General features: G+C 34.3%; 1 protein-coding gene across 2 annotated transcripts in view; it reads left to right on the top strand.

The window, feature by feature from the left end:
* CARNMT1 (carnosine N-methyltransferase 1) overlaps positions 1–17,988 on the top strand; it is a 46,766-nt gene that overhangs the window by 3,403 nt on the left and 25,375 nt on the right. For both annotated transcript variants that reach the window (XM_081279289.1, XM_081279288.1), the window contains exons 2-3: positions 5,058–5,253; positions 6,194–6,357. In XM_081279289.1, the coding sequence (XP_081135415.1) occupies positions 5,058–5,253; positions 6,194–6,357 (360 nt within the window). The remainder of the gene's footprint in view (positions 1–5,057; positions 5,254–6,193; positions 6,358–17,988) is intronic.

The following is a 17,988-nucleotide window of genomic DNA, read 5'->3' as shown; positions in this document are numbered from 1 at the left end:
AAATAAATGGGTTTGGCTGTGTTCCAGTCAGAGGCAACCAAGTTGCCAGTGGGCCATAACATAAGTATTTCCAGTATAATGAAGTTAGCTTCAATTATAATAGCGTAATAAGGATATTGTGTTCTTATGTTCCTGTAAGATGCCACCAAGGACCTTGCATATGCTAAACATATGCTCTTTCACTGAACTGTTCCTCAATCCAGACACCACCAATTTTAAGAGTGTCCTTGAGTGTATTTTTGGGCCGGTTTGCACATCGTTAGTATGTTAGTAAGCTTTTTTTTCAGTGTAACCAAATTACTTAACAAGAACAACTTAATGGAGGAAAAGTTTATTTTGGCTCGGGTTTCAGAGGTTTAGCCCATGGTTGGTGGGTTTCATCACTCCGGCCCCAGGTGACATTAAAGCATCCTGGCAGAAGGGTATAGAGGTAAAAACCTGCTCATGGTGGCTAGGAAGCAGAGAGAGAGAGAGAGAGAGAGAGAGAGAGAGAGAGAGAGAGGAGGAGGAGGAGGAACCAAGGATACAAAAATGTAAACCCAAAGGCACACCCTCAGATACATACTTCCTCTGGCTACAACCCATTTGCTATGGTTACCACCTAGTTGATCCTTTTAAATTATTTGTCCATCAGAGGGATAAATGCCCCATCTGATGGACAAGTAATAATTAGGTTATAGCTGACAAAATCTGATCATTTCACCTGCATTAACATGGGAACTTTTGGGGAACACCTCATATCTAGACTGTAACAAGTAACCAGGGGTTAAGGATTATCCTGCATCTCATCCTGCCCTGTATTTTCTTCACTTCTATATGAAGAAAATTGACAGCATAACTCACCTCATCTGCAACCATAGTAATAAGTTTCCAAGGAGAACAAAAAATGTCTTGGGAGGGTAACTGAACATTTATTGACTACTTTTTACATATGCTGAAATCTAGAAATTCAGTAGTGACAAAATGAGACTTGTATTTTAGAAGAATTTATTAGATTAGAAGTGGTGAGAGAGGGTCAAAGAGGACTTATGTTGGGGCAGTGTGCAGTTGGGGACAGTATTCTTAGGTAGCAGGATTCTCAGTAATCTTTGGGAGACACAGTGGGGCCTGTGATAGAGCATTAGAGGTAGAGTAATTGCAGATAACTTTGTGAAGTAGAAACAGAAAGTTTGAGCTTGTTGATGCTGTGACTAAGATTTGGAGATGATGACACCTTTGACTGTGATGGGCATATTTATGGTGTATATTCATCAATATTTGTGTATAGAAAGGAATCCAAGTTTTCGTAGGCCTGGGCTAAAATCATTTTGGTTAGGAGTTGTTTTTGTTTTTGTTGTTTAGATAGTAGGGATTGAATCTGGGGCCTGCCTCATGCATGCTAGGAAAGCACTCTACCACTGAACTGTATCCCTAGCCCTAGTTGTATTTTGAGAATGGCAAGAGGAAGGTTGGGAGCATCTTGTTGGCAAGGAATTCTTTTTAGATATAAGTATTTAATTTTTTTTTTTTTTTTTTTTGTAGTTGTAGATGGACAGCATGCCTTTGTTTTATTTTTTTATATGGTGGTAAGGATCAAACCCAGTGCCTCACACATGCTAGGCAAGCAGTCTCCCACTGAGCTACAGCCTCAGCCCAATATAGTTTTCATGTTTTGTTTTGTTTTGTTTGGTGGTGCTGGGGATTGAAGTGAGGAATTATTGAAAGGGTGTTCTGAAGACATTTTAACCTGGTTGACAGTAAATTTTATTGTGGGGGGGACTATCACTAAGTTTTAAATTTATTTTTTTCCACATTTTTTATTGGTGCATTATAATTATATATAATGATCGTTTTTTTAAAAAACATTCACACATGGCACACAATATAACAATATAATTTGTCTAGCATCACTCCCCAACACTTCCTCCTTCCCTTCTTCCCACCCAGACAGTGAATTTTAAACTGTTGCAGCTCTGCTGTTTGCCTATTGAAGTCAAATACATAAGAATGTAAATTGATACAATCTTTCTGAAAATCATTTTGTATAGTCTTAAAAAATATTTATTATTTCAGACCTGTTAATTCTACTTTTAGTAATTTATGCTGATTTTTCTAAAAGATTGTCTTTATCCATTTTCTGAATTTAACTGAGTAATTCAGGCTGAGTAATTTATGTGGAAAAGAGCATATAGTTCACAGTGTTGAAGACTGGGAAGTTCAAGATAGTAAGGTCCTTCTTGATGGCAGTCCACAGAGCCCCAGAGGCAATGGCAAGCATCACATGGTGAAAGGAACTGGGACTTGACTAAAGTCTCTTCTCCTTTTCTTATAAAGCCACAATCCCATTGGATTAGGGCTCTACCTTTATGACCTCATTTAACCTTAATTACTTCCCAAGGTTCCTCCCTCCAGATACCATAATTCACTCTTTCTGCCTCACATGGGGATTACAGTTTTAGCATGAGTTTTGATGAGACTTTCAAACCTGTCGTCATAAAGACAAAAGTATCTAAATACCCAGTATCTGGGCAACCAAGATTTACTAAGCTATTTAGAATCATGGTATATATGAGAACTTTTTCCTAATCTGGGAAAATTCTTTTGATAAGGATGAAAAATTACATGTTCTTCTCAAACTTTGATGTGCATATGAATCACTTGTGGAATTTGGCGGGCTGCAACTCAGTAAGTCTTGGGCAGGGCCTGAGATTCTACATTCCTTACCATTTCCAAGTGATCTTCTATTGTTTTATGGGATTTTAAGTAGAAAGATGGTAAATGAAATAAACCAACCACAGAGAGACATAACTTATCTACAGTAGTCTTACAGGAATAGAGAACAGAATGGTTACCACAGACAGACTTGTGGGTTGCAGAAACTGGGGGAGATTTTGGTCAGAGAATACAGTGTTTCAGTTAGACAGGAGGAGTATTAAGTAGGTGAGGTGACAGATTTGTTAATAAGCTTGATTTAATCATTCCACTTTGTGCATGTATAGCATCACTTTTTAACCCATAAATATACCCAATTAGATTTCAATATTCCGTTTTTTAAAAAGGTGCTAGATGACTTTGTTTTAACAACCAAACAAATATGCTAAAAGTTTTCCACTAGAAGAGGGAGTTATTTATTAACCTTCTTTCCACGAACAGTTTTACTTTTCTGCATTTTTCAGATTTTCACAAGTGAATGTTGGTTATATAAATTAGATGTGCCTGTTACTTTTTGAATGTTTACTAAGTTTTGCATGCATTAGTTCCATTTTCAATGAAACAGATTGGGGTAGATGGAGGAGTATCCACCTCATGGGGTTTTTGTGAAGATTTTCTTCAGGTTAATGTAAGTTAAATACTTGGTATAGTGCCTGGCATTTATTAAAGCTCCACAAATGGTAGCTTCTATAATCATCATCATTGTTGTTATTTATTATTTTGTTTTAGATGAGACAGTTGGCACAGAGGAAGGAAGTAACTCGACCAGGGTCACTTAGCAAATGGGTGACATAACCTTGATTTCAATACAGATAATGTTTGACTTCAAAGCTCACTATTATACTGTTTCCTGGGGAAAAAAAGCCAATAGCAGTGCAGCTACTATATACACTACACATAAGTTTCTAAAACCAGGGCCAGATTTTGTCAAGAACTTCTGAACTTCTTTATTACTGTTTAGTAATTTGGCATATAAAGGTAAAAATGCAAGAATTGTTTCGATGTACAGAGAAAAAGATTAAGGCAACCAAGTGAAAAAAGCATTTTTCGTATTCATTTAGTAGTGAGTAAATGACAACAAACATTTAAGATATTTTGTATCTAGAAAATAAAAGGAACAATGCAGTGAATCCTCGTGAACCTTGGTTTTCTTTAACATTGTCCTATCCCTATTTCCCTCAAAGAATGTTCCTGAATTTTAATTTTTTGATTTCCTTATAGTTTTTTTCATATAAGTTCAGTCCTTAAGCAATATATATTGTTTGGTTTTATATAAACATTTGATATAGTCGGGTTTTTACATTTTACCCATCTGGGTTGATATAAAGTGACATTTCATTGTGAGTGTATATTTAACTTAAAAATTATATTCTCTATTTTTTTTAATAAGTAGTTCCCAAAGTGACAAACTTATTTGGAAACTTTTGGAATACACATTATGAATACTGTCATGAAACCCTGTAAAATTTCAAATTTTACATTTGCTTAATATTTTTATAGTAAGACTCCATATATTTTTCAAAATCAACTTGATTAGCTTTTCTTTTTCTTTTTTTTTTTTCTTTTTTTTTTTTGGTACCAAGGATTGTACTCATGGGATCCTTACCCACCAAGCATATCCTCAGCCCTTTTTTATATTTTATTAGAGACAGGGTCTCGCTGAGTTGCTGAGGCTGGGTTTGAACTCACAATCCTCTTGCCTCAGTCTCCCAAGTTGCTGGGATTACAGGCGTGTGCCGCTGCGCCCGGCTTGATTAACTTTTTGTTAGTTTCAAACTACATTTTCTGTATATTCTAAGATATTTTGTGCTTTTTGTGTGTGTGTGTGTGTGTGTGTGTGTGTGTGTGTGTGTACTGGGTTGGGAATTGAACTCAAGGCCTTGTGCATGATAGACAAGTGTTATATCACTGAGCTAAGTCCCCAGCCCATTATAAAAAATTTTCACAACAGTATTTTGCTATTTAATGATGGAAGAATCTAAGGCATTCATTTGATTTGCTAAAATATTAACTTTAAAAATCAAAGTCATAAAACTAACTGAACATTAATGCTATTTGTTTCCTTTTCTTCCCTTCTAATTGGTGACGATATTTACTTTTACTAGATGTAAAGCATTTGTTGCTGGATATAAAGCATTTTACTAGATACAAAGCATTTTGTTTCATTGCTCTGTGTAGGATTTGTAATAAAGTAAAAATGTACAAAATTTTCTAAGTTGATATTCCTTAAGAAGCTATGAGGTAAATGATAGAACAGTACGCAACATAATAAGGGAATAATTACATAGAAAGACATTCTTAAAAAATAAGATTGGCCTCTGATGAGAATTCTTTCGCCAATTTAAAAAACACCTTTTATGTTTTAGCACCAGTATGCATGAGCGAGTGAACCGAACAGAAAGACAGTTTCGATCACTTCCAGATAATCAACAGAAACTACTTCCTCAGTTTATTCTTCACTTGGACAAGATTCGGAAATGCATTGATCATAATCAAGAAATACTACTGACCATTGTGAATGATTGCATACATATGTTTGAAAATAAAGAATATGGAGAAGATGTATGTGAAAGTTTGTTCTACTTGCTTTTATTTTAGGGTTTAACTTCTATATTTTGAGGTCTTTAGGTTATCGTTCTAGATTTCAATTTTATAATCTTGTACATGTCATTTGCTCTACTTAGGGAATGTTTTCATTTCTATGTTGAGTCATTAGATTTGGCTTAATAGAGCAGTATGCCAGAGAACTAGATTTGTTCACTGATTTTTTTTTTTTCTTAATACTAGGCATTTTGATATACTTTTTTTTTAGTTGTAGTTGTCAATACCTTTATTTTTATGTGGTGCTGAGGATCGAACCCAGGGCCTTACACATGCTCGGTGAGCACTCTACCGCTGAGTCACAACCCCAGCCCTTGATATACTTCTGACATAGTGTTTTAAATGTTCTGGCATATGAGGTTAGGTACTTTAATTTTTATAAATGACTTTTCTAGCTAACTAAAATTAATTTCCCTTGCTAAACTAATTTTTTTTTCAGTATCTTGTAACTATTGGTATTCATCTTTTATTTTAGAAATTATTTTCACTTAAATCTCAAGGGACTGGCAGTAATAGAAACTGAAGTCCTCTTTTTGTATCCACAGGATAGATACAGTTGGGCCACTCCAGTGTGAGCCTCTCCATGCTGCCCCATCAATGACCTGGAGGGACTTTCTTCCCTCTCTTAGAAGATAGGATGTTCGGTCTCGATAGCAGCTCAGTTCTGGTCCTCTCCTAATTATATTGTGGTTTTATGATTAATGAACCTTAAGCTATTGAGGGTAGAAGTGAGACCACCAAACTCTTTTTCATTTAGGATCTCAAGCTGCACTTGAACCCCATTGAGGTGAGAGGCTAGTGATTTATCCATTAAACAACCATATAGCCCCTTAGTAGTATGCCTATTTACCCTATTCAAAATTGATACTCAGTACCTAATTAATTTCTGTTTTTTAAACAGGGGAATGGAAAGATTATGCCAGCATCTACATTTGACATGGATAAATTAAAATCTACATTGAAACAGTTTGTGAGAGACTGGAGTGAAACTGGGAAAGCAGAAAGAGATGCCTGCTACCAGCCAATCATTAAAGAAATTTTAAAAAATTTTCCAAAAGAGAAATGGTAAATAGTACTTTGTTTATGATCAATCTCCTTAAGATGTGTAAACAGTTTCTCTATAAGACATTTATTTCATGGTCTTGATACAATTTTATAGTTACCCTGTGCCTTCATGTTTTGCATGTGAGCATTATATTTTTTAACCAGATAATTTGTATGAGGTTGCAGATCACATTTTGAATGCTTTTTAAGAGTTAAAACAAATTAGAATGAATGTTCATTATCAGTGATGTCCATTTTTTTTATAATATGCTTTATGGCATGTAAAAAGCTGCAAACTTTTAATTCTTATTACTTAGTAATGAAGCAAATGAGGGATCTACGTCTTAAAGTTCTTAACATTGGTGTGCTGTGGAATTGTTGGACTGTTTGAAGCCCATTCTCTACTTTTCAGATAGTATTTGTAAATAAATAAAATGCATAGGATTGCAAACAAACCAGTTATTTTGAGAGAAAGTTATCAAAATATTTAAAAAGCAAATTTGTGATATAATGTGTTTTTTACAACATATTATATTAAATACAGCCTAGCAGCAGGTGTAATTACTGTATTAAGAAGATGCTGAATGATGTATACATTATCTTGAGAACTTCAGCAACTGATGTAAAGTGAAAATAAATGATTTCTGTTGATGATAAAGTCACAGGTGCTGCTAAAACTACAATCATTTGTTACCTGCATTCATAATTGAAAATATCAAAGATAATTTAATTATCTTAAGGTGTAGTTCCCCCCTTCCCCATCCCCTCCATAGATTCAGTAAATTTTGTATACACACCCCTTGGATTAATTGATCTCAGTTTTGGACCCCTGACTTAGAGGCTCTGTAGTTAGAGAACAACTGGACGGAACTAGTTGAGAGATTGGTTGATGAGAGACTTAAGGATCTTTGTAGAGAAGCTCCTTTTCCTCATCTCCTTCCCTCCTCATTGAGTGACAGCTTTTAAGTTTGATCTTATCCTTTCAGAGATATACACACACACACACACACACACACACACACACACACACACGTGCCTTTTTTCTCTTTTTAGCTTTTTAGTTTGAAATAAATATTACAGCTAAATTGCATGAATTGTGCTGAGAATTTTCATATACTCTTTACCTAAACCTATCCATTTTTAGCATTTTAGCAGATTGTTTTATGATTTCCATTTCTTCCTTCCCTTCCTCTACTGCCTTGTGTGTCTAAACTCACATATACATCTACATTAAATCATTTGAGAGATTAGTTTGTATACATCATGTTTTTTTTAATTGCTTACTTGAGAGTTTATTCTAAGAACAAGCATGCTTTCTTAGTTATCAAATTAAGGAAATATATCCATATATACTGTTATGGAATTTAACTGTTTATTCACATTTCATAGGTTACCCTAATAATGCTCTTTATAATATTTGTTTTTCCATCTGGTCTAAAATCTAGTCTAGAATATTGTATTACATTACATTTTCAATATATTAGTCTTTAATCTGGAACAGTTCTTGGCCTTTTTTGACTTTTAAACATTGACATTTTTGAAGAATACAAGGAAGTTATTTTTAATTGCTTCCTTTTGGAATAACACAAAAGATAGCTTGCTATATGTTTTATTTTGTATTTTGCTTTTCTCAGAGATATCACATTCAGAGACATACAGTGTCTTTCAATCCATCATTGATATGTTTAGTGTTGTTCCCCACCACCCCATTGACATGTTTAATATTGATTACCCTCTAAAGGTATTACTCAGTTATTATTTCTCTTCTCTCAGCTAATAAGCAGTTTCTGGCAAGGCACTTTTAGACCATGCAATTAATATTCTGTGTCCTGTCAAGCTTTCTCCCTCCATAGAATTATCCTCCATTGTTGATTCTTGATGGACTAAACTGTGCTGTGATTTTATAACTGTACCGTAAGGAAGAGCCCTTCCTTCTCCCATGCCTTTCTGTTTAGCTATTTTTTGGTTGCAAGCTACTCTTGGTCCCTATTTTATTCAATGGATTATAATCCATTACTTTTATTTTTTGTTGTTCATATTGCCTCAGGTTTATCCCTCTGAGTTGGTTCCTCTCCTTTTGTCCTGTTCCTTTTTTTTTTTTTTTTTTTGATGTGTGTGTGTAAAAATGAGATTTCAGGCCCATCTTGTACTTTTCCTGACTTTATTTATGGAATTGACTATTCTTCCAAGGACCTAGTTCCTTTTAAAATGAAAATGGGATATGGAAACCAAAATCTCGAGCTCAGTTTGTTCATTGTTCCTACGATTTCATTTGCTTCTGGGCCTTTCAGAAGACAGAGCTACACATATTTAAACACACACACATCCATGCATGCACATGAAATCATGCTGATAACCAGTGCCATTCCCAAACTCGGTGGGGCTTCCCTCTTGTCTCCCTCTCTTTTCTAATTGTTTACCTTTTTCCACAATGAGAATCCTAGCTTCCAACATCAGTACATTCATTCATTTGTTGAAGTATACACAAAGTGTTTTCACGATTCCTGTAATCTTACCTCTTGTGAAAAAGAAACCTACTAAAAGGAATTTAGGATTTGTTAGCAGTTATTTTTCTAGACTAAGGGTAAATAGTAAAAATATTCTTCACAGTTTAACTCAAATTAGCCCTCCTTTCAACTTTCAGCCCAGTTATGTTGTTCATTTGAAATTCAGTACCTTGTTTTTGTTTACTTTTAGGGATGTTGTTTTTCTTTCTTATTCATTCTTTTTAGTTTTCAATTCATAGACAAGCAACTTGACCAAAAAGTGATGCTCAGAAGTGTCATTCCCTTTCCTTTTCCTTTTCCTTCCATACTCCCATCTCACCACCCCACATTCCATTTATGTAATCAATGTCTGGCTTCTCCCCTGGCTCCCCCATTCCCATCCCCCACCCCCCAAAATAAGCAGGCTACTTTTGGAAAAAAAAATAATTTTAACCATCTACTTTTAGCATATATAAAAGATGTTATATAATTTATTTTGCACTTCACTTTTTTTTCTTTGTAGTTGCAGAGTACTCTTTCATTTAGATGTATCATACTTTATTCAAATAATCTGTTACATTTAGCTTTTTAGGTAGTTGGCAATATCTTGCAAATATTAATGCTGCAACTAATAATCTTATGCATATAAAGTTCCATATGTGTATGTGTATATACATATATATATGCAAACACACACACACACACATTTTTTTTTCTTTTTTTGGTATCAGAGATTGAACCCAGGGGTGCTTAACCTTTGAGTTACATCCCCAGCCTTATTTATTTATTTATTTATTTATTTATTTATTTATTTATTTATTTGAGGCAGGATCTCACTAAGTTGCTTAGGGGCTTAGATCCTTGCTAGTTGCTGAGGCTGACTTTGATCCTCCTGCCTCAGCCTCCTGAATCACTGAGATTATCTGGCCAGAGGTATATTTTTAGTTTAAATTCTTAGAAGTGAGAATTGTTGAACAAAAGATAAACGCATATGTAGCTTGGGTAGTGTTCTGAATATCTATTACCAGAACAAATTACCAGAAACTTCTTAAAGTGGCACACATGTATTTCACAGTTTTGGGGGGTTAGGAGTCTAGATGTGGCTTAATTGGATCTGCAGTGTAGGATCTTACAAGACTACAACAGGTCTGCTGGGGCTGTGAGTTCACTTTGAGGCTTGACTGGAAAAATATCTTCTAGGGTCACTCATGTTTTGTTTTGTTTATTGTGGTTTTTGGATTGAGGACCTTAACTCCTGACTGGCTGTCAACGAGAAGCCTATTTTAGCTCCTAGAGGCAACCTATAGTCCCCTTGTCTTGTGGTTTTTCCCACAATGGCTATTTACTTTAGCAAGCCATCAAGGAGAATCTCAGATCTAGAAAGCGCTAGGTAATCTATGCAGTGTAGTAGTCCAAGTAGTGATATCTCATTACCTTTGTCATATTCTGTTGTAGGAGCAAATCACAGGTCCCACACACTCTCAATGTGAAAGGAAATGCATAAAGGCGTGGGACAACATGAGGTGGGTAGTACTAGGAGAGCACTTCACAATTAGTGCTGAATTTCCTTATAAGAGAGGTACTGTTTTGCCATCTTATCAATAATGTATAAAAGTGCCTTTTTGCTAGGAGCTCTGAGAAACTTTTTTTTTTTTTTTTTTAGAGAGAGGGAAAATTTTAATATTTATTTTTTAGTTTTCGGCGGACACAACATCTTTGTATGTGGTGTTGAGGATCGAACCCGGGCCGCACGCATGCCAGGCAAGCGCGCTATCGCTTGAGCCACATCCCCAGCCCCAAACACTTTTGATAATCCAATGGGTGTGAAATTGTACTTGGCATTGTACTTTTTAATTTGCATTTCTCTTATCATGAAAGAAGTTGAATATCTTCATATGTTGAGGCCATTTCTTTTTCTTTTTCTTTTGAGCATTACATACCCATGCACTGCCTCCTTTTAAAACTGAGGTGAAATACATATAACAAAAGTAACTTTGGGGGGTAGGGAGTACTCAGGATTGAACTCAGGGGCATTGTACCACTGATCTACATGCCTAGCCCTTTTTATTTTTATTGAGACAGAGTCTTCCCAAGTTGCCTAGGCTGACATTGAACTTGTCATCCTCCTGCCTCAACTTCCTGAATAAAAATTAACTATTTTAAAGTAAATATTCAGCCGGGCATGGTATCACACGCCTGTAATCCCAGTGACTCTGGAGGCTGAGGCAAGAGGAATGAGAGTTCAAAGCCAACCTTAGCAAAAGCAAGGCGTTAAGCAACTCAGTGAGACCCTGTCTCTAAATAAAAAATACAAAATAGGGCTGGGGATGTGGCTCAGTGGTCGAGGGCCCCCGAGTTCCATCCCTGGTAGCCATAAATAAATAAATAGAGTGAGTGAGTAAGTATTCAGGTCTGGCATGTAGCTTAGTAGTGGAGTGGTACTTGGGTTGAGGCACCATCAAAAATAAAACAATTCTTAAGTTCATTTAGTACATTCACAGTATTGTACATGAGCCTCTATATAGTTCCAAAGTATTTTCGTTTAACCAAAATAAAACCCCATACCTATTAAGCAGCTACCTCGCCATTCTCCCCGCTGTATACCTGACCCTGACTTTTCAATTGTTTGACTCTGAGATGCTTTGATGTGATTTTCTTTGTATATATCCTGCCTGTGGTTTGCTGTTCTTGGTGTTTAGGTAAATCTATATCATCAATTCGAAAATCTTTGCTATTGTCTCTTCATGTTATTTCTTTATCCTTTTTTTTATTGCTTTCTCTTTTGGAACTACAATTACAATGTATATGTGTGTGTATATATATATATATAAAATTATTATTCCCTCTAGTAGGTTTCAAATTTTCTTTTTTTCTCATTATTCCAGCCCCCAACTCTTTTTATATTTTTTTCAAAGCTTTCTCTCATAACATCTTGCTTCTTTGCATGTCTCTTAGTTTTTTGATCAAATGCCAGACACTGTATGTAAAGGAACAATGGAATAAAAGAGCTAAATAACATTAACTAGAGAAAAAGGCATTTTCTAACATCCATGAGGCTACTAGTGTGTAGGGGCTTAGTGAATATTTTTAACTTTCTGATATACTTGCATGTATCAGCTGCTTCAAACAACCATTTAAGAAAAAGTTGTCCATAAACCTTGCATCTGGAAATATGGTAATGCAACAGTATTATTCTTTTCTAGGAAATGAAACAATTTCTGAGGTTTCAATTGCTTTTTACCTTTTATTTTATACACATTTACTTCAGCACCTTCCTGAAGTAGAGTAATAGGAAAACTTTTGCAACATGAAGAAATACTTGGTCTCTAAAGGCATAAAATATAGTTAATTTTTCAGCAGTAAAGGAACTGTGTCCAAAGGAAACTCTTAGCATATGGGTACTGTCATCTGAAGGGTAGTATAAGGTATTTTGTTGTTTAGTCAGCTTTTAACATGTAATGGCTCCTGATTTACCTTGTTTGAATACTGGCTTGTCTGTGTACCCTGTAGATTGTTTTCAGCTGAATAAATATCATGACAATCACTCACTGTATATCTACTTGTGGCCAATAATTTTTTGACATGCTGTGCTATAATTGCTTTCTGAACAGAAAGTAAAATGGTAATAGAGTCATTCATTGTATACTCATGGTTCATATATCACTCAAAGCTGTCATTTTATTTCATTGTTGTTGACAGTTCTGGCAATACTTGATTTCTGATTTTATAATTTTTTCGAATTTGTTCGTGTTAGTGGTGTGAAACCTAGAAACAGCTCAGTAAGCAAGCACAGTTGGAAGGATAGTTGAATTTTATAATTATTCTAACCATGTACTAGACTTTTAAAAAACTTCTTGCTTCTGTACGTTCAAATATCTGATGTATAGGATTCAGAAGTAGTATGGTTAATAGTTTACTTCCTTTTAAAAATTTTATGTCCTGCAGAATTTAAAAGAAAGATTTTAGAGATAATGTTTTCTAGAAACTAGTTTTATTCATAGGCTACAAAGCTGGGCAAATTTCAAATACTTGAACTACTAGAAATACTTGACAATGTATAATACTCATTTGACAAACTTTTACTTTCATCTTTAGGGCTTAGAGGTTTATGCATTTTGTGCTCAAAATTTTAGTAAAAGGTATAGGATGCCTGAAGTTCCTATTTCTCTATATAGTGTCTAATACTTTTTATGCTCTTTTTCTGTGTCTGGATTGAATATAATTTGTCATAGATGAGATTGTAGGATCCTCCCCTCCTCCCTTTTTTTTTTGCATGCATTACTTATATACATGGTTTGCAAATATTTTCTCCCATTCTGTAGATTGTCTTCACTTTCTTGATAGTATCCTTTTATGCACACAAGTTTCTAATTTTGATGAAGTCCAGTTTAATCTAATTTTTTGTTGTTATCAGTCTAGGCTTTTCCAATTTCTGCAGGAAAGGCTGTTGGATTATTAATAGGGGTTGTGTTGAATAAGTAGATGGCTTTTGGTAGTTCGCATTTTTTGTTAATGAAGTCAGATCTTCCTGTGAACACAGGATGGATGTCTTTCTATTTATTTATCTTTAATTTCTTTCAACAGTGTTTTGTAATTTTTAGTGTTTAAGTCTTTCACCCTGGTTACATTACTCATGATATTTAAATGGCTTAGATGCTACCATAAATGAAATTGGTTTATTAATTTCCTTTTCAGAATTTTCTTTGGTAGTAAATAGAAATATAACTGATTGTTCTATCTTGTACCCAACAACCTTGTTTAATTAATTAATTTTTTGGTACCAGGGATTGAATCCAAGGGTGCTTAACCACTGAGCCATTTTACTAGTCCTTTTTATTTTTTATTTTGAGACATGGTCTTGCTTAAATGCTTAGAACTTCACTAAGTTGCTGAGGTTGGCTTTGAACCTGAGATCCTCTTGTCTCAGCTTCCCAAACTGCTGGGATTTCAGCTTTGTTGTAGATTCCTTAGGATTTCCATATGTAAAATCATATGTTGAAAGTGATAGTTTTACCTTTTTCTTCCCAATTTGACTGCCTTTTATTTCCTTGTTTTGTTCCTGTTCTTGGGAAAGCTTTCAGTCTTTCACATTGAATATGATATTAGCCGTGGAGTTTTCATAAATACCTTTTATCATGTTGAGTAATTTTTCCCCTTTCTAGTTTCTGAAGGTTTTTATCATGAAATGATGATGAATATTGTCAAATGCCTTTTTTTATTCTATTGAGACAACCGTGAACCTATTCATTTTGTTAGTGATATATTACATTAAATGATTTTCTTATGTTAAATTCTAACCTTTCATTCCTGGAGTAAGTCCCATTAGTTATGGTAAATAATTCTTTTAATTCATTGGATTTGATTTGCTAATATTTTGTTTAGGAATTTTACATTTATATTCATAAGATATACTGACCTGTAATTTTCATTTTTTTTTATTTTTCAAGATTTTGAGTTCTGTTTATTATTTTTTCCTTATTCTAATTAGTTATACATGACAGTATAATGCATTTTGACATATCTTACATAAGTGGTGTATAACTTCTCGTTCTACATTTTGTAGAATTATACTGATTACATAATCATACATGCACATACAGTAAAAATGTCTGATTCATTCTATTATCCTTTCTACTCCCTTACCCTGTCTCCTCCCATCACTCCCTTCTGTCTAATCCAAAGTACCTGTATTCTTTTCTAGGCTTCCCTCCCCCATTGTGAATTAGCATCCATATATCAGAAAAAACATTCATCCTTTGATTCTTTGTGATTGGTTTATTTTGCTTAGTATGATATTCTCCAACTTCTTCCATCTACCAGCAAATGCCATAATTTCATCCTTCTTTAAGGCTAAGTTATTGTGTATATATACCACATTTTCTTCATCCATTCATCTGTTGAAGGACACCTTTTCTTAGTGTTGTCATGTCTTTATCTGACTTTGGTGGCCTCATGGACTTAAGTTAGAGCATGTTTGTCCGCTTCAGTTTGAGATTGAGAAGAGCTGGTGTTGATTCCTCTGTAGATTTGTGCAGAATTCACTTGAGACCATCTGGTCCAGGACTTCTGTTTGTTAGAAGTGATCTTTGCCTTTTTATCTATGGAATATTGTGTTGACAACAATCTGTTTTTTCCTTATTCTCACTGACCACTGAATAGTGTGTATGTTATGATATCTAGTCAACCCAATGATGTCAGCATGTCTAAAATGATTTGTCATTGCTAAAGAGAGTGAACTAGTATATGGTACTGTTTTACTGTGATTTTTGTGCTATTAGTATTGACAGAATGTAAACTGGTGAAAAGAAAGAATTAACTCTAGTTGGTTCTAATGTGTTATTTTAACAGTAAAAGAAGAAAATATATTTTGGATAGGCAAAACATTTCAGAGTGCAAAATTTGAAAGGTTTCAAGGGATGTAAGATCTTCTTCCTAGAACTGTGCCCTAACTACTCAGTTCCATTTCGGAAAGTAATTACTGTTACAAAAGTAGAGATGGAATATATAAATTTTAAATGAAGTTCACTGGAGGAAAAAAAATTGCCATTTTTGGCCCAAATGGAAAAATTATATATTTCTTCCTGTGTTGTTTGTTTTACTTGTTTAATTTAGATTGATTTCCTTATAGTAGTTGAGCTATCAAGAATTTCTGAGAAGAAAGCTAATGAAACACAGTAAAGACTACGTGCATTAATTAAAGTCACAGCTTTGTGATAAGAAGTCAACCTCAGGACTTGAAATGGGGATATTAATTATAGCCCTTCAGAATCCAGGTTGCTTAGATAAGTCCTGATAAACTTTGGGTCTCAGATAAATTTCCAGGATCCTGTTTGTGCTGCAGATAACAAATGGGAATTAATGTCTTTATTTATTTATTTTGTGATGCTGGGGATTGAACCCAGCATGCGAGGCAAGAACTCTACCGATTGAACTATTCCCAGCCCTGGAATTTGATGTCTTTATATTCAAGCAGAATTTGACTCAAATTTATGTCACCTAACTTTTGACTATCTTCTTTTTGAAATTTCAGTAAAGATCTTTTCTAACTGAACTCTCTGTAAAAGCATACCAACTGAAATATGCTTAGAACTAAGTATATTTGTGACCATTAAAGTAATTTTTCTGACGTAAACATGTTTGTTATATTAGTTTGTCTACCTTGTCCATGTTTAAGATTTTGAGTTTATATGCACAAACTACTTTGAAGATGCAAATTGACTGCTGTGTGGGATCTATTACTTAATAAGCAAATGATGTGTAAAGTGTGCTGATTGCCAAATGTGTTGGTAATTGGTAGCCTCTGTTTTTTTGTGTTTTTTTTTTTTTTTAATGGTACTAGGAGTTGAATCCAGGGGTGCTTTATCACTGAGCTACACCCCCAACTTTTTTGTTGTTGTTTTGAGACACGGTATTGCTAAGTTGCTGAGGCTCATCTCAAACTTGCCTTCCTCAGCCTTCTGAGTCATTGGGGATTATAGGCACATACTACTGCACCAGGCTCTTGTTTGTTTCTTGGGGGGACTTTGCTATAAAAAATTCTGCTCATTGAAATGAGCAAGTAATATATATTTTCTTAATTAAAAGTATGATTTCAGTATTTACAACTCCTCAAATATGAACATATGTACAATATAACTCATCATTTAATAGAGCATATGTGTTAAAAATTATAATTTTTCTAAGTGTCTATTCTAAATGTAAGATTTAGTGCTATAAAGCGTATAGTTGCTAAGGAAAGACAGATTATTATGTTTTGGGCCTGTCTGAAAGGAGAAATCACATCATGTAGAACCATATTTTCTTATGAGTCCTGAAAGCCGCTTTTTTTTTTTTTTTTTTTTTTTTTTGTATCTGGAATTGAACTCTGGGCACTTGACCACTGAGCCATGTCCCCAGCCCTATTTTGTATTTTATTTAGAGACAGGGTCTTACTGAGTTTTTGAGGCTCGCTTTGAACTTGTGATCCTCCTGCCTTAGCCTCCTGCTGGAATTACAGGCATGTGCCACCATGCCTGGCTAGATGGTATTTTTTAATATCTTAATTTTATTGGCTCTATTTTAGAAGAATTTGGAGTGATATTTTGTTTGGGGGGGAAATCTGTGATGTCTTGGCATTTCCCTGTACTTCAAGAAATACAAGTATATACTGTTGAGTAGTTGAATTTTTTTCCCCTCTTACATAGTTGAGCATTAGGAAAAAATATTCTAACTTTAAAAGAAGCATTTCTTTCCACTTAGATTAAAATAAATAAATTATAAGTCAAGAAAAAAGTCTGTTAGCTAAAGGAACCCATTATAAAAGAGAAAATAGAAGAAGTGTAGATTGTCAAATAATATATTAGTAGTTTAAAGGCTGAAAATAGATTTCTCCCTCCTCCTAAAAGCATTTATATGAAGATAGCTATGCTTTTTTAAATAAAAATTATTTCAAATAAAAAATTCAAGTGTTCATAAATTGAGAATAATAACCCAGTAGAAACCATTCAAGATTAATCACCCAGTATAAAAAAGGTGATGTAAATAGACAGTTCATAGAAAATAAATATAAGATGCTCAATCTTACAAGAAAATGCAAATGTAAAAACTACATTAAGATAGTATTTTCCACTTACTACATTGCAAAGATTTAAAAGTTAGAAAACTATGAGTAAAGATGTGGGGAAATTACGTTTGTTTATTTATTTTTATGTAGTACTGAGGATCGAAACCAGGGCCTTGCACATACTAGGTGAGAACTCTACCGCTGAGCCACAACCCCAGCCCCAACGTGGGGAAATTTTGCTGGTGGAAAAAATAAGTGGAAATCTTTGTGGAGGACACTTTGACAATACTTCTTGAAATGCAAATGCTTATCTTTTGATTCTAGCAGTTCACTTTCAGGGAAGTTATTCTACAGATATGCTTCTGTATGTGTAATTATTCATGCCAAAGTTATTAGTTTTAACATAATAGCAAAATATTAGAAATAATCTAAATGTGTTTAATTGCGGTTTTGATAAATTTTAGTACCATCACTGTGAAGTGAATTTAGAAAGATTTGTGTACTGCTAGGGAAAGAGATTCAAGATGCATTCTATCTTTCAAGCTTTTTCTTGACATGCCAGTTAGTATATATTTTAGACTCTGCAGGCAGTATGGTCTCTGGAGATTATTAACTGGTGTGTGA

The sequence above is a fragment of the Spermophilus citellus genome (assembly GCF_964194105.1).
Source record: "Spermophilus citellus genome assembly, chromosome: 2".
In the NCBI taxonomy this organism is placed as follows: Eukaryota; Metazoa; Chordata; class Mammalia; order Rodentia; family Sciuridae; genus Spermophilus; species Spermophilus citellus.
Note: the sequence above shows the minus strand (reverse complement) of the source record. Positions and strands in the feature narration are given on the sequence as shown.